Source organism: Trichosurus vulpecula, chromosome 3 (assembly GCF_011100635.1).
Source record: "Trichosurus vulpecula isolate mTriVul1 chromosome 3, mTriVul1.pri, whole genome shotgun sequence".
NCBI lineage: Eukaryota > Metazoa > Chordata > Mammalia > Diprotodontia > Phalangeridae > Trichosurus > Trichosurus vulpecula.
This window is the reverse complement of record NC_050575.1, coordinates 192070854-192089374: the sequence shown is the minus strand read 5'-3', so window position 1 is coordinate 192089374 and position 18521 is coordinate 192070854. Positions and strand designations below refer to the sequence as shown.

The window sequence follows — 18521 nt, the reverse complement described above, 5'->3', positions numbered from 1 at the left end:
ACAGAATCAGGAGAACATTGTACATAATAACAGCAACATTGTTCATTGAAGAATTGTTAAAGACTTAGCTCTCTCAGCAGTACAATGATCCAAGACAATGCCAAAGGACTAATAATGAAGCATACCATCCACCTCCAGAGAATCCAGAGAAAGAACTGATATTGTTTGAACACACTCTGAAGCATGTTATTTTTTGCTTTCTTTCATTCTTTTTCTTTTATTTGGGTCTTCTTGTACAAAATGACTAATATGGAGATGTTTTATATGATTACACATGCATAACCTATATCTGATTGCTTGTCATCTCAGGGAGAGGGGAGGATAGAATTAGGAACTCAAAACTTTTAATAAAATAAATGTTAAAAATTATTTTAACATGTAATTGGGGGAGGAATAAAATATATATTGAGACTGAAGAAAAGTAAGCAAGTCAGGGAAACACTAGAGAAAGGGTAAAACATCTGAAAATTACCACAAATAATTCTTGCTCAATAAACATTAAATTGGTCCTAGCCAAAACCAAAGCCAAAGCCAAAAAGAAAAAAAAAGGAGAAAAGAAAATGCCTAGTCAGGAGACAGATTGTATCATAAGACAAATAGCACAATCAACTTTTGTTCATGGGAGGTATTCTTGTTATTAAGTTTTTATTGGGTTCTTTCTTGCATAGGTTTATGATGTTCCCCCTCCAGCTGCAAGAGTCGTTTCTCTAGGAGATATGCCCTGTGTGGTTTCTCCATCAATAAAATCTGTTAGAAAAGGTTGCTATAATACTTTGCCCAATCCTCAGAAGCCTGGATGGATTTATGACACTCCAGTGTCTCCAGATAAAACAAGTTTGAGAAAAGCATCCCCATCAAGTTTCCCAGAACAGAAGGTGCTCTATGATATTCCATCTCCCAGGTGTACATCAACCTTGCAAAATTCACCAAATGATAAATCAAAGACACTCAAACCACGAATGGATAACCAGTGCAGTAATGTACTCCCAATTCAGAAAAAACACAGTGCCCCAGAAATCCCTACATACGCATTACCACTTCCTCAAGATATACTACCCTTGAAACCTAGAATTGAATATGCTGTTCCCCCCAGTTTTCTGATTCCTCGGGTAGAGCAACAGAACACAAAGCTCAACATTTATGACATTCCAAAAGGGATGTCTCTTGTCCCTCAAGGTGGGAAAGATCTTGAAAAGAAAAATGATGCTTCAGAAGATTGTGTTTATCGTGTTCCCTCCTGGCTACCAAGACATCCAAGATCAATATCCCCTGAGCCATCTGAACAAGATAGACTATCCATTTCCAGTGTAGACAGCAGAGGCAGTATATCTTCTTGCTCCTCAACTTCTACTGACCCCTCATCTATTTCCTCATCAGAAGAACCAGGCAAAGAGGTTATGTTGGATCTGGAGTTGGCCAAAGATATGGTGACAGATCTACAGCACAGAGTAGCTAGTTCCATAGCAAGTCTAATGATCTTTGTGAGCAGTAAGTGGAGATTCAAAGAATACCTGGAAGCAAACATTGATGAGATCCGTAGAGCTGCTGATCACATCAAGGCCTCGCTGGGAGAGTTTCTGGGTTTTGCCCGATTGGTCAGTGTGAATGCTAGCAATCTCACTGACAATAACCTTCAAGTCCGAATAAAAAAGCAACTACAGATTATTTCAGATTCCTACCAGATTCTCCTAGAAACAAGGGAAGCTCTGAATAACTGCAATTGGTCTCTGGACATTCTTATTACTGACAAACTTCAGAACAATCCTGATGCTCTGGATAGATTTGTCATGGTGGCCCGGACAATTCCAGAAGACATCAAGCGCTTTGTCTCCATCATCATTGCAAATGGGAAGCTCCTTTTTAAACAGAACTGTGAGAAAGAAGAGGCTACTCAGCTCCACATGAATACAGAACATAAATTTGCAACATTCACTCAGGTTCCCAGAAAAAAAGATTTTGATTTGCACCAAAGAAGTATTGCTCTTGGTAAACCAAAGGAAAGTGAATTTTCTCCTGAGCCATCAAGTAAAAATATGAGGAATGTCTGTGACCAAGATAAATCACAGGTTAGTGAAATTTACTGTGTAATGTGCTCTAAGAGAAGAAGAAACAGATAGCTTGGGTGGTGACAACTAAGTTGGATACATCTTAAAGAATCTTTTTAACAGAGAAATGGTGTGGTTTGTTATTGTTTTTTGGCTTGGGGGCAGAGGTGAGGAGAGGCAGGAATTAATACAATGTACCAGAAAATGAAATTGATAAAAATGGCGCTAAACTGGAAAACATAACAATACATATTTATTCAATCATAGGTTTTTTTTAAACAACTACTACATGCAAGGCTAGTAGGAATTGGGAATCAAAGATTACAAATGAAACAGTCATTAAACTCAAATTTTTATTAATGGAGGGGGATTACATATAGACTGATAAACCAATAGAAAACATGTACAAACTAAATATCTCCCATTTCTCCTGTATATATCTTGTACATATATAGTTCGCATGTTGTCTTCCCCCATTAGACTGACCTCCTTGAGAGCAGGAACTGTGTTTCGCTTTCCTTTGTATCCCCAGTGCTTAGTATAGTGCCTGGCACACAGAAGGTGTTTAATAAATGTTTATTGACTGACTGACTGACTGACTGACAAAATAAAAAGTTACTTTGGGTAGGGAGTCGCCAGCACCTGGGGAGGAGTAAAGAAAGATCTCATGTAGAAGGTGGGATTTGAGCTAAGTCATGAAAGAATCTAGGGATTCTAAGAGTTGGAGGTGAGTGGGGACTGCATTCCAGGTATGGAAAATAGCTTGTGCAAAAACATTGAGGGAGGAGATGGAACGTCATGTATTAGAAACAGGAAATAGGCTACTTTGGTGGGAATGTAGAATGCAGAAGGGGAGTGATGTAAAATCAGTGTGAAATGATAAATTGGAGTCAGATTGTGAAGGCCATTAAATGTCAATCAGAAGAGTTTGTATTTAAACATACAGGCAATAGGGAGCCCCTGAAGCTTCTGGAGCAGTCGCATATGATGCTCATCTCTGTACTTTAGGACTATCAATTTGGCCACTGTGTGGAGGATGGATTAGAAAGCGAGAGACTTGAGGCAGGCAGAGCAATTAGGAGGAAATTACAACAGTCCAAGAGAGAGAGTTAATGAGGGTAAGGGTTAGGGTAATGATTTTTTGAGTTGAGGGTCAGAGATGCTTGCAAAGGTGACAGTCAAAAGTTGGCAACAGATTAAACATGAGTGTAAGGGAAAGTAAATAGTAAAAGATTTCTATAGGAGTGCTGACCTGAATAATTGAAAGCATGGTGGTGTCTTGAATGGAAATGGAGCAGTTTAAAAGGATGGTGAGTTTGGAGAAAAGACAAGTTCTGTTTGGACATGTTAAATTTGAGATGTCTATAAGACATCCAGAAATAGATATCCAACAGGCTGTCTGTAATGTACGATGGAAGTTCAGGGAAGAAACTAGATGCAGATATATAGACCTGGGAGTTACTGCATAGAAATGACAATTGCAGTTCTGGGGGCTAATGAGATCATTAAGACAGATGGTACAGAGCCACAGAAGAGAAAGGGGTCCAAGAGTGAAAGTTGAGGGACTTCTATATATGAGAGATGATACTTTTGACATTTAGGGAAATAGCTGAACAACTATAGATTTCTACTGAAAATTTATAGAATGTAAGTCCCTATCATACATTGGCCCTGAGTAACTTTAGAACAAGTGTAGCCTCTGACATGTTTAAATCCTTTCTGTACATAAAGTTCTAATCTCAACACAAAATTCACCCATGTTTTCAAAAAATTTTCAGATTTATAGAATATTGCTTAGAGGAAGCTGAAAAGAAAGGGCAAATATAGCATTAAACTATTACTTAACACAGTAAAAAGAAGGTCGCATGAGAGGAGATATCTCAAGGCTTTAAAAAAGAAATTACAGAGTTGTAACAGTTTTGAAATAAATGGATATTTTAAGCCATATTTGTGTTTCAGAAGACAACAAACCTGGAAGAAGTACAGAAACCAGTTTTCACACAAGCAGAACTCAAAAAAGACCTTAAAACAAAGGTACAGTATAGTGCTTACTTTCTTCTCAACGTTTCTGATTAAAATTTTCTATCCTTGAATAACACTTCCTAATGCTATGAAGAATCTAACACACCAACAAAATGATGGATTACAAGATTTTTTTTAAAGTTCTAAAACGACCTTAGAAATCATAGATCCAATACTGAAAAGGACTTTAGGAATCATCTGATCCAGCTTTAACATTTTACTAATGGAGAAATGGAAGTCCAGAGAAGCAAAGGAACTTACCCAAGGCCATATAGCTATTTAGTGGCACTCCTAGGACCTTGGCCTTTCGTTTTTTAATCCTCTCTGTCTTCTGACTATGTCACACTGCCTCAACCTTTTTACAATTTTATGTTCACTAAACCTTAAGCCATTAACCCAGAGAGATGGAGGTCTGTTCTGCTGATTAGGATGTTTAAGCCAGTGGCAAATTTCAAGCATCTCAAATCACGAAAAGAGGCACTGCATATGAAATATGTTATATCATGTTTTTTTAAAACTATTGTTATGACTAATGTAGAAATATGTTTTGTACATCTGTACATGTATAACCTAAATCAAATTGCTTGCCTTCTCAATGGGGGGGGGCAGAGGAGGGAGGGAAGGAAGGAAAGAACTAGGAACTCAAAACATTTTTTCCTAATATTTTATTTTTTCCCTACTTACATATAAAGACAACTTTTAACATTAGTTTTTTGAAAAATTTGAATTCCAAATTTTTTTCTCCCTTCTTCATCTCCCCCCTCCCTGAGACAGTAAGCAATTTGATATAGGTTGTACATGTTCAATATTGCAAAACATATTACCGTATTAGTCATGTTGTAAAAGACATGGACACAAAGGGGGGAAAAACAAAAAAAAATACAGAAAGGAAAAAATACTATTCTTCGATCTGCATTTAGATTCCATCAGTTCTTTCTCTGGAGGCAGATAGAATTTTTGATCATAAGTCTTTCAGAACTGTCTTGGATTTTTCTATTGCTGAGGACAGCTAAGTCATTCACAGTTGATTATAGAACAGTATTGCTGTTACTGCAATACAATGTTCTCCTGGTTCTGCTCATTTCATTTTGTATCAGTTCATATAAGTCTTTCCAAGTTTTTCTGAAATCTGCCTGCTCATCATTTCTTATAGCACAGTAATATTCCATTACAATTATATACCACAACTTGTTCAGCCATTCCCCAATTGATGGGCATGTCCTCAATTTCCAATTCTTTGACACTACAAAAAGCTGCTATAAATATTTTTGTACAAATAGGTCCTCCTCCTCCCCCTTTTTAAAAAGTCTCTTTGGGATACAGACCTAATAGTGGTATTGCTGGATCAAAGGGTATGCACAGTTTTATAGCCATTTGGGCATAGGAAATCAAAAAAGTTTTAAATGACTGTTAAAGATTTTTTACATGTAATTGGAAAAAAATTTAAATTATCGTTGTTATTTCAAGCTTCATCTATGTATCAGGAGTTCTAATCCTAGGTCTGTGATCTTGAGTATTTTAAAAATATTTTTGACAATTATTTCAACCCAATTAGTTTCTTTCGTAATCTTAAGTATTTTATTTTATACATTTGAAAACATTATGAGAAGGGATCCATCAGTTTTGTCATATTGCCCAAAGGGTCCATGACACATGCAAAAAGGTTGAATACTCCTGATCTATATGATGCCCCAAATTGGAAAGTTTCTAACATCCAGATGCCATGTTCTTTCAACACCAGAGACTACTATTTTACTTTGGAGCTACCTGTTTCAGTATTAACAACTTATATTTGCATAGTGCTTTACAGCTTACATTCATGGTAATACAGTGGGGCATTGAAAGTTTAATTACCTTCATCTCACAAATGAAAAAACCAAAACTGAGAAGTTGTGACATAACCTATAGTCACACACCTAGAAGAATTCAAACCCAGGTCTCCAGACACCACCTACCACTCCATAGTCACAACTTTATTTGATAAATAACAAACAGTATCTCCTTACACTGGCATAACACTATGAAGTTTCTAAAATGCTTCCATAGCCATTATCTCATTTGATCCTCAAAACTATCTTGTGAGATAGGAATGGTAGAGATTATTATTTTGTTTACTATTATTATTGTTTTAAGCATGAGGAAACTGGTGTCCAAGAAAGAATGAGTCTCCTTGGAAAATTCATTTCCCTCTTAGGGCTTGTTTCCTCCTGTATAAGATGATGTCTCATGAACTAGTGGCACTAGATCAAAGGTTGATAACCTTTTTTGTTGTAGGTCCTATTTGGCATTTTGGTGAAGCCTTTGGTTCCCTCCTCAGAACAATGTTTTTAAACAATTGAAGGAAACACTAAATTTCAATTAGAATAAATGAAATAATGAATATAATGATGTAATTTTTCCCCATTTAAGTTCATGCCACTTCCCCTCCCCCAATCAGGTAAAGAACCCCTATACTAAATCAGTGATCTCAAACTCAAATATAAACTGGGCCACTAAACCATAAACAAGGAATCTTGCCGGTTGCAGGTTGATTGTAAAGCACATCCTAGCATTATCTACGTCTTATTGTATTTCTATTTCTTTTGTTAAGTATTTCCTAATTACATTTTGCTGTGGTTCTGGCTGCAGTTATAGGCCTCATCCTGGCCAGCGCTTGCTGGACTCCTCTATATTAAATTATCTCAGACCTTACTTGGACAGTTGTGAGGAAACCATTTAAGTGCTATAAATGTGAGCTATTTCTAATGTCCTGTGCACTTGACTTCAGTCATTCAAAGGTACTGTCTCTCTCTAACAATTTATGTTCTATGGACCCTTGAGGTTCTAATATTCTTTGTTCTATGGGTCCTCACTGCTCTGACATTCTACGTTCTAAGATCTCTTTAAGCACTAATATTCTATCTGTGACCTTGTCTAGTCTTAAAAGTTTATGACTATAAGAACATGCCAAAAATTGCCAAAAATTGCATGTATGTACCAGCCATGATGTTAGGAGAGTTGTACTAAAATGCAAGTCTTATGACTTCCATGTAGCTGTTCTTTTCATTATAGCATAGGAGGCTCTTTCGCCCCTTCTTGAATATAAAAATGAACAATTAAAAATTAATTATTTTTCATTAACAGAACCGTTTTCTTTCTTTCTCTCTAGAGTCTTTCTCCTACAAACCACAAAGCACTAAGTAGGCAGGATCCAGAGAAGAAAATCAACCTTTCAGAACACTGTAGACTTTACTTTGGTGGGCTTCTTAAGGCCATTGGAATATTTAATACCAGCCTTAGCAATAACCAGCCACCTGAAGTTTTTATCACCCAGAGTAAATTGATCATCATGATAGGCCAAAAGCTGGTGGACTCCCTCTGTCAAGAGACGAAGGAAAAAGATGTTCGCAATGAGATTCTCTGCAGTAGCAGCCAGCTCTGTGGCTTATTGAAGAATCTGGCTGTGGCCACCAAGAATGCTGTCCTCCAATATCCTAATGATGCTGCAATAAGAGAACTTCAAGAGGAAGCAGAGAAGCTGTGTATACACACGCGACAAGTTAGAGAAACGCTAGAATGAGATCTCACTTCAGTCCTTTCCAGTGTATTACTAGAGCCTCAGCAATCCTTGCTAGGTTGGTCTTACTACTAGCTTCTGCCCATATACTTAGGTACTGTTATCAGCACCGACATGCTATATGGTACCAAGTTGCTAAGAATTTCCAGGACACTGGTTCCACAGCAAATCCTGGCACAAAGTGGAGTATTATTAAGCAAGGATTTTAAGCATGTCTGGGATCAGCATGTAAGGTAGTGATTTGATGCAAGTTTTTCTATAAACTTCAAGTAGGCATCTACTGTGTACAAAGCAATGGGGAAGATACAAAGTTTAGATATGTTTCTGGACCTCTTAAGAGTTGATAGTACGGGAAACTCTCGTTTATATAGCCCTTGAAAGCTTACAGAGTACTTCCCTCTTGTACAACAGTCTGGTAAGGGAAGCAAAGTATCATTATCCCCATTTTACAGAGGAGGAAGTTGAAGCTCAGAGCAATGAAATAGTTTGCCTGTGGTGCAACAGCTAATGAGTATAAGGGCCAGGATTTAAACCCAGGTCTTATGACTTTAAGTCCTATGCTTGTTTTATAGAAGTTAATTTTTATATTAGTTAAAATGAATTTTTAGTAGTTCATTTTTTTCTTCTTTTTTTATTTTATGAAAAGCATACCAGAGCCTCTCCACCGCCCCCTTTTGGAATTTGTTTTGTTAGAAAATATAAACCTTTTTGTAATTGCTTGTTACACTAAAATGTCATTCCCTGAAGTTTTATTTTAATCAATCTATTATTCGTGTTACACTCACAAAATCCAAGGATTTTCTTGTGATCTTTTGAACTTCGTGTTAATTTATTTTGAATGTGACATTTATGTTGACAGATTCATATATTGCACACACATTTTTATATTTCATCAGTCATCACAGTTCTGTATATCTTATAGTGTTATTTAAATATAATAACATTTAACTAATTTGAGACATGAACATTAATTATAGCATCATTATTGTCATTTAGAGAAATCTTTGTCTCATGATGGTTGTCTTCAGATATAGGTACAAAACTCATTTAGAATAATTCAAAAAGGGTTCATTTTCACGTATGGTATTTTAACCTCCGTTTCCAGAAAACACGTCCCAAAAATGAAGTCAATTTGTAGTGTCTGTTTGCCGTAATGACAACCTGACTTCAAGGCCTTTGAAAGTAACACGTTGATCCCTTTAGACAAATGGAAGTGCAGCACGGAAGTGGTACAAAAGCATTCTCAAGTAATCTCCAACCTCTTAAGACAGTTAAAGCTCTTGCTCTGTGAAACTTCAGTAAGGTTCCTTTTCAGGCTGTGGTCACATCCTTCCTTGAGCTCTCTCCAGTATAAGAACCATACCTTTATCAGTCTCGGCCACATGCTCTTATAGGAAATAGTATTGTGTTATACAGAAAATAAAGATTAGCTACTAGAATTTAGGTAATTCTCATTTAACTAAGTCTCCCGGAATGGAAAGAAGAGTTCTTTCTTCCTGTGAAGGTTGTTCCATAAATTTGAACAGTGGAATTAGGGTGGAGATACACAATTCTTAAAACACATCATGTGCATGTATTTTTTGTTAGGCCTGCTAAAACCCACACTCTGTGTAATACAAAAGCCCCTAAGATGAATTTACATCTTTGATTCAATTTACATTTTTAAACCAGAAAAATAAGAGTTTAAATCAAAGATCTTTATTCCCAAAGACAAAGTACAAACTGATGAAGTAAAACCACAGTAGAAAAATGCTGTTCTTAGCTAAATGTGTTTCCTTCCCTTTTTGAAGGATGGAGGTGGTGGGAGGAATTTTTCAGTGTATAAATTCAGCAGGATGATTGTTTCTGAAATTTTAAAAAGTGGAAGGAAAACTATTTTGGGGGAGGAGGGTTACAGAAACAATAATGAAAAAATATTTGACCAAATATGTGTATTTGTCCTTGGAAACAGCACAAAAGGGAAAAGGGAAGATTGATTTAGAAGCAACCAGAAATGTGTGTAATGCCAAATTCATTGGGATAATGCAGACTTCTAGGAATACTGTTAAAATCTTTGCTATTCCCACCTTCCTATTTCATTTAAAGTTTGAGTTTTGTGCTGTCTTGGGTGATGACTTTTTGTCCAGTGCCATTAAGTCCTATTCATATGCCTCGTTGAAACAAGAAGGTAACCTTTGTTTCTAAAAGGGATATAGAGTGATAGATTTTTCTAGTCCTACCAACCTAGAACCTCTCTTTGCCAAGAAAACCCCAAATGGTGTCACAAAGAATCGGATACAACTGAACAAATTTCTGAACTACCAAATAAAGGGCAGCTAGGTAGCTCAGTGGGTAGAGTGCCAGACCTAGAGTCAGGAAGGCTCATCTTCTTGGGTTCAAATCTGGCCTCAGACACTTATCAGCTGTGTGACCCTGAGCAAGTCATTTAACCCTGCTTGCCTCAGTTCCTCATCTGTAAAATGCACTAAAGAAGGAAATGGCAAACCACTCCAGTATCTTTGCCAAGAAAACCCTAAATGGGGTCATGAAGAGTTGGATATGACTGAACAAATTTCTCAACTTTCTCAACCAACTTAGAAAGACCTTGAATATGACCATGGGAATACAAGCAGTGTGTTTCAGATAGGTTGCTGAGTAACGAATTATGTAACCACAACCAGCAGAATCAAAGACCATCTACCAAGTTGTACAGGGGTTGCAATCCTTGGTGGTTGGAGGGAATAACTCCATAGGAAAAATTATGGATCCTTGACTTAAGAGATTAAGATGATAATAATAAACATTTAAATACCACATTAAGGTTTACCAAGTGCTTTGCAAATATTATCTCATTTTATCCTTATAACAACTGTGGGAAGTAGGGTCTATCATTATTCCCATTTTACAGATGAGGAAACTGAAGCAGGTGGAGGCTAAGTGACTTGCTCAGGGTCACACAGTGAGTACATGAGTCCAGATTTAAACTCAGGTCTACCTGACTCAACATCTAGTGCTCTATCTACTGTGTCCCCTAGTGGCTTCCAAGAAAGCATGTAAAGCACTATGCAAGTGCTATACAAATGTCAGTTACTACTATTGTCACAAAAATTATTTTGGTTATTATAGCCTTATCTTATTCTTAACTTCACAAATTTAGAGCTAAAAGAAACCTCAATGGTCATCTAGTCCAACCCGTTCGTTTTACAGAGGAGAATCTAGAGGCCCATGGTCACATAAGGAGCAAATAACAGAGCCAGGATTCAAACCCAAGTCTTCTGACTCCAAATCCTCTCCCCTCCCATTCTACTATGTTCTCTGAGTAAGCTGTTATGTCTATACACAGAATAATATAGAAAATCCAGCTATTACTTCTATAATAGGTTGGTACTATCAGACCCAGGGGAGCTGTTCCCACAACAGCAACTTGGGCAGGTGGCAGGAGGGTGTCCTGCCACTAGACTAGTAATCACCTAGTGTTCAACTTCTTGACATTTCTTCCCTTGTTCTGTCTGGGAGTTACCTGACAGTCATGGCTTACCAGTCATTAGTTCCTATTGTCCCACTCACCCACCAAACATTTCCTCTCGCTGGAAGTTCTATGGTGCTAACATTAGTCAAACCTGAAGTTCAGAGTTAGAAACTATTTAATTAGAGGAAATGTATGATAACACCAAAATCATTAATAAATTCCCTAGTCATTGTTTATATTAATCATCAACTTCTCTATCTCACATTAATAATAAGCTTCAATCAGCAAAACCCCTTTATCTACCCTTCCCCAAACTGGAGTTCTTTCCCAGCACAGTTTTCACACACAGTGAACAGTGGGGATATGCAGGGTCAAGATTCACGATAGATATTGGTAATGGGTGATTCCTCTTGAAATTGGTCATCAATGTTGCTTGCTTTGTGAATGCTCAGGAGTTCACAGGATCACAGATTCAGAACTGAAAGTACCCTTAGAGGTCATCTAGTCAAACCTGCTTATTTTACAGGTGAGGAAACTGACATTCAGAAAGGTTAAGGGACTTTCTAATGGTCATGCCAGTGGCAAAAGGTAAATTTCACACCCATGTCCTCTGACTACAATGCTAGTGCTTTCTAGCCTGCCATACTACCCTTCTAATTGGCTGCCATTGATGCTGCTGCCTCTCCTGATACCAGAAGACTGGGAATCTATTGCTATGCCCGTAGCAAGCTGCCTTATTCTAGAAATAGAGAGAGCTCAGTATCATGTCCCTGCCCAGGCACGAGCACAAGTAATTCCTGTCAGAGCTGGGTGGCTACATTAATTATCAACATGTTTCCTCTACTGGGAAGACAAAACTTTTCTAACTATATCTCTCTATGCAGTACCGCCCACCATGCCTTCTGTTCCTTTTCTTTTCCAAGTACTGCTTCTGCATCTTGCAGCATGTCTGTAAATCAGTAGAATTCAAATCCATGTTCTAATCATCTTGTGAAAAAAGGGCAAGTGAAGCTATACTGGCATAGTACTGAAATCTCCCTCTTTATCTTTGGATAAAGTTCTTTTAAAAAAATTTTAATCTGAAAAATTCAAACAATGAAGAAATCCACTTTCTGATACATAACAGCTTTGTGATCATGGGTAAATTACTTAACTTCTCAGCACCCCCAGCCAACTCGATAAGATGAAAGAAATGTAGATCTGTGTTGGTAGAAGGATTTTTTACTGGGGAAGGTCCCTACACCAATGAAATCACAAGTCTGGGAAAAATTCATTTATAAATGTGTGTGTGTGTATATATATATATGTGTATATACATATATTACCATATTTGTGTTTTCCAGAGGATGGGGGGGTGGGGAAAGTCAGGATAAAATTACTTTTAACCCCCAAAATGTTAGAAAACACTTTATGCCTACCTACTAAAAGTATAGTATTATAAATGCCTAATAATAACCAATCTCTCCTTAATTCTCCTTGACTATTCCATCCCTCAAATCAACTGTTTGGTTGTATCAAAGGCATTTGTTAGGCCATAATAACAATAATAACTTGATTTCATAAAGCACTTTGTAGTTTATGAAACACTTTTAAACACAGCTTTTCATTTAATTGCATTTGACTTGTATTGGTGTCGCCCAAGGTTCTGTCCTGAACTCTTTTCTTTACATACCTCTTCCATGGGTTTGATTATCAGCTCTATGGTAGATGATTTATAGATCTACATACCCAGCCCCAGTCTCTCCCCTGAGCTTCATTCAGTTCAGCATCACCAACCATTGGACATTTCTTTAAGTGCAGAAACTATTTTGTTCTTTTATTTTCAGTTACAAATTCTCCCTCTCCCCTCTTTTCCTCCCCTAACCAATGCAAAGGCAAGAAAATCAAAATTTATTACAAATATGTATAGTCACACAAAATAAATTTATTCATGTTCTTAAAAAAAGAAAAGGCAAAAAGAAAGAAAAAGAAAGGAAGGAAGAAAATACATTTCAATATATATTCTGAATCCTTTAGCTCTCTGTCTGGAGGTGGATCACATATTTCATCATGAGTCCTTTAGAATTGGGTTCTGTCATTGTGCTGATCAGAGTAGCTAAATCTTTCACAAGTGATTATCATTACAACATTGCTGTTACTGTGTAGATTGTTCTCCTGGTTCTGCTCACTCACTTTCTATCAGGTCATGTAAATCTTCCTAGGTTTTTCTGAAATAATCCCTTTCATCATTTCTTTTGGCACAATAGTATTCCATCACACTGATATGTCATAACTTGTTCAGCCAATTTTCAATTTATGGGTATCCCCTCAGGTTCTAATTCTTTGCCACTACAAAAAGAGTTGCTATAAATATTTTTATATACTTGGGCCTCTTCCCCCTTTCTTTGATCTCTTTGAAATATAGGCCTAGTAGTGGTATTGGTCAAAGTGTATGCGCAGTTTAATAGTTTTTTTGGCATAGTTCCAAATTGCTTTATATAATGGCTGGACTAATTTATAGTGCCACTAACAGTACATTGATGTACCTGTTTTCCCACATCCCCTCCAGCATTTGTCATTTACATCTTTGGGTTCACCAAACATTTGTTTACTGTGTTCATTTGCTTCCATGTATTGTATACTTAGTCTGTTCTACCAATCAACCTTTCTCTTTCTTACCCAGTACCAGACTGTTTCCATTATAGCTTTGTAACACAGTTTGAGATCTGATACTGCTAAGCCCCACCCCCCCTTCCAATTTTTTTTCATTCTCTTGATATTTTTGAACTTTTGTTCCTTCAGATGAATTTTACTATTTTTCTAGCTACCAAATAATTTTTTTTTGTAATTTGATTGGTATGACACTGAATTACAAAATTAATTTAGGTAGTATTCTCATTTTTGTTATTTTGGTTCGTCCTAACCCTTGAACAATTACTATTTCTTCAATTAGTTAGAAGTGTTAGTGTGGAGTGTTTTGTAATTGTGTTCATGTAGTTCCTGTGCATGTCTCTTGGAAAATAGATTCCCAAGTATTTTATACTGTCTGTAGCTATTTTAGATTGAATTTCTCTTTCTATCTCCTGGGTTTTGTTGGTAATATACAGAAATGCTAATGTTTTCTGTGGGTTTATTTTATATCCTGCAACTTTACTGAAGTTATTAATTGTTGCAATTAGTTTTTTTAGTTGACTTTCTAGGTTGTCTAGGTAAATCATATCATCCACAAAAAGTGATAGTTTTGTTTCCTCATTGCCTGTACTCATTCCTTTAATTTCTTTTTCTTGTCTTGTTGCTAAAACTAGATGTCTAGTACAATATTGAATATTAATGAAGATAATGGACAGCTTTGCTTTACTTCTGATCTTATCTGAAAAAGCTTCTACTTTATCCCCATTACAGATAATCCTTGCTTTTGGTTTTAGACAGACACTACTTCACATTTTAAAGAAAATTCCATTTATTCCTGTATTTTCTAGTTTGTTTTTAACAGAATAGGTAATGTATTTTGTCAAAAGCTATTTCTGCATCTATTGAAATATTCACGGAATTTTTGTTGTTTTTGTTATTGATATGGTCAATTATGCTTATAGTTTCCTAATATTGAACCAGCTCTATATTGTATTCTTGGTTTAAATCCAGACTGGTTATAATGTATAATCTTTTTGATATATTGCTGTAATCTTTCTTACCTACTGAACATTTCAAACTAGATGTTTCAGAGACATTTCAAACCTCAGTCTAAAAAAGAACTTATTACTATTTCCCCCAACTCTACCCCTCTTCCAGATATATCTGTTTCTGTCACCACCATTCTTCCAATCTCCCAGGTTTGCAATATCTATTATCATCAACTCTCTCTTAACCTACATATCCAACCAGCTGCCAAATCTAGCTGTTTCTACCTCCACATCTCTCTCACTGACGTCTCTCTGTAGAGGGAGAAATGAACCCAGGGATGTAGAAATCCCGAACCAAAATTCCCAAGGCAAGGCCTCCTGGAATGAATTCACGGACCCAAGCATTCTTTAAGTCAAGGAGGCAAAGATTTATTATGCTTTAAGTAAATAAAGCGGGCAAGAGTTCTTAGGGAACCTGCAACCATACAGGGCTACAGGGAAAGTTTAAGTACAAGATTTAGGGATGGAACCTGTCAATTAGGTGTTTTGGGGTGGGATCAAGGAGTAGTCAAGTCGCGATTGGGGTTGGTCAGTTCTTAAAGGAACATGCACTTTTTGTATCTACTACGCAGGTATCTTACCCAGAGTTCACTGGGAAATAGCCCAAAGTGGGGCTACCCGGGAGTGTGCTTTTGCCTGTGAAACGTCACTAAGTCACCAAAAGTTCACGACTGACTGGGAATATCCAGGTGGATTCCATCACGTGTCTTGTTAGACAAGATTAATGTAAGGGAGTATACATTTGACTATGTCTAGGATAAATGTTAGACTCAGTGTATAGTCAGTTATCAGCATCCTGAATCAATCTATAATTGGGCATAGCTGCTTACTGAGGAAGAAGCAGAGATAATTTTGGAGCACTCTGCCCTTTAGCTAGAGAGGCTGCCTGGGAAAGAATATGTTTGAGAACTAGATGTGCTCTGAAACTGGAATTCTGCCACAGGCATAGGCACCCAGGCAGAGGCTAAGGGGAAATGTGATGTTAGAATTAGGGTCCAAGCACAAGCACCCCATCATCTTTACCCACAAAAATGTCATCTTAGTTCAAGCCCTCATCACCTCAGGTTTAGATTATTGTAACGTTTTCCTAATTGGTTACATTCCCTCTAGTCCCTGCCCCCTCCAATATCTTCCACATAGATGTCAAAGTAATTTCTCTTAAGAATAGATGTCATCATGGCCCTCATCTACTCAATCAACTGTGGTAGCTTCTGATTGCTTCTTGAATTAAATATAAAAAGGTGGTAGTCAATCAATAAACATTAATTCAACATCTATTATATGCCAGGCACTGTGATAAGCTTCAAAGATAGGCAAAAAACAGTGCCTGCTCTCAAGGAGCTTACAATCTAATGGGGGAGACAATATGAAAACAAATGTATACAAAGCAAACTCTATACAACTTAAGTGGGAAATAATGAACAGAGGGAAGGCACTAGATTTAAGAAGGAAAGACTCCTTGTAAAAGATGGGATTTTAGTTGAGACTTGAAGCCAGGGAAGCCAGTAGGTGGAGATGAGAAGGGAGAGCATTCCAGGCATGAGGGACAGTCAGAGAAAATGCCAGGAGCTAAGAGATGAAGTGAATTGTTTATAGAACAGCCAAGAGGCCAGTCTCACAGGATCAAAGAGTATGTGTGGGGGAATAAGAAGACTAGAAAGGTAGGAGGGGGCTGGGTTATGAAGGGTTCTTTTTTTAATATATTTATTTTTTTTAATTTTTAGTTTATAACTCAGTTCCACAGGTTTTTGAGTTCCAAAGTTTCTTCCCCTCCCTCCCCTCCCCCCCCCACCAAGATGGCATGGAATCTGATATGTGTTCTACATATACCTTCTCATTAAACATATTTACACAATAGTCAAGTCGTAAAGAAGAACCATGATCAATGGAGTGAGTCATGAGAAAGAAGAAATAAAACTAAAAAAAAGATATATAAAAAAAGAGAGAAAGAGCAGATAGTTTCCTTCAATCTGCATTCATACTCCATAGTTCTTTATCTGGATGTAGATAGCTCTTCCCATCCTGAGACCTTTGGGGCTGTCTTTGAACCTTGTATTGCTGAGGAGAGCCAAGTCTATCAAAGTTAGTCATCATAGAATCAATATGTCTGTGGTTGTGTACAATGTTCTCCTGGTTCTGCTCCTCTCACTCAGCATCATATCAAAGAATCCAGATTCTGGGCTGAGAACTCACTATTTCACAAAAACTGCTGGGAAAATTAGAAAATGGTATGGCAGAAACTGGGCATAGACCCATATCTTACACCATATACCAAAATAAAGTCAAAATGGGTTCATGATTTAGGAATAAAGGCTGATACTATAAGCAGTTTGGGAGAGCAAGGAATAGTTTACCTGTCAGAGTTATGGGAAAGGGAAGAACTCATGACCCAACAAGAGATAGAGAGCATTACAAAATGCAAAATAGATAATTTTGATTATGTTAAATTGAAAAGTTTTTGTATAAACAAAGTGAATGCAATAAAGATTAGGAGGGAAGCAGAAAATTGGGAGAAAATCTTTATAACCAGTATCTCTGATAAAGGCCTCATATCTAAAACATACAGGGAAACTGAGCCAAATTTATAGGAATACAAGTCATTTCCCAATTGAGAAATGGTCAAAGGATATGAACAGGCAGTTTTCAGAGGAAGAAATTAAAGATATCTATAGGCATATGAAAAAATGCTGTAAATCACTATCAATTAGAGAAATGCAAATTAAAGCAACCTTAGGTACCACATCTCCCCTGTCAGATTGGCTAACACAACAAAACAGGAAAATGATAAATGCTGGAAAGGATGTGGGAAAATTGGAACATTGTTACATTGTTGGTGGAGTTTTGAACAGATCCAGCCATTCTGGAGAGCAATTTGGAAATATGCCCAAAGGGCTATAAAAATGTGCATAGCCTTTGACCCAGCAATACCACTTCTAGGGGCTGTATCCCAAAGAGATCACACAAGGAAGAAAGGGACCTGTTATGTACAAAAATATTTATAGCAGCTCTTTTAGTGGTAGCAAACAATTGGAAATCAAGGGGATGCCCATCAATTTGGGAATGGCTAAACAACTTGTGGTATATGAATGTAATGGAATATTATTGTTCTATAAGAAATGGGGAAGATATGGACTTGATAACAACCTGGAAAGAACTACATGATATGAAGGGTTCTTAATGCCAACCATAACATTTTGTATTTGATCCTGGAGGCAATAGGCAGCCACTGAAGTATATTGAGTAGGGGGTGGCATAGTCAGACCTCTGTTTTAGAAAATTATTTTAATGGTTGAATGGAAGATGGGTTGGATTGGGGACAGACTTGAAGCAGGCAGATCTACCAGCAGGTTATTAAATAATTTAGGTGAGAGGCAATGAGGCAGTATGGTGGTTACCATAATAGCCTTGGTACTTACAAAATGAGAGTTCCAGTAGTGATTCTGACACATGCTTGCTGTGTGAACTGTGTGACTCTGGGAAAGTCACTTAACATTCCTGCTCTAAGCAACTCTTTAAAACTATAAGTTGTAGAAAGAATATAGACCTGCGCTGGTAGAGACAATTTCCTTATCTGGGAATTCCCTTTACCAGGAGTATCAAACTCAAATAGAAATAGAGCCCCAGACCACATATTTACTTAGAAAACCACACATTAAAATTATCTATGTTGGATTGTATTTTTATTTATTTTGTTAAACATTTTTCAATTACATTTTAGTCTGGTTGGGGCCTTACTCAGCAGTTTTGCTGGAAGAGGGGCTGTGACTTTGACACCTCTGCCTTATACCAAT

At 37.1% G+C, this 18521-nt stretch overlaps 1 protein-coding gene across 1 annotated transcript in view; it reads left to right on the top strand.

Annotated features, from left to right (window-relative positions):
* CASS4 (Cas scaffold protein family member 4) overlaps window positions 1-7626 on the top strand; it is a 59361-nt gene extending 51735 nt beyond the window's left edge. The window contains exons 6-8 of the mRNA XM_036752110.1: window positions 669-2066; window positions 4005-4079; window positions 7216-7626. Coding sequence (XP_036608005.1) covers window positions 669-2066; window positions 4005-4079; window positions 7216-7626 — 1884 coding nt within the window. The remainder of the gene's footprint in view (window positions 1-668; window positions 2067-4004; window positions 4080-7215) is intronic.
* Window positions 7627-18521: the final 10895 nt, after the last annotated feature.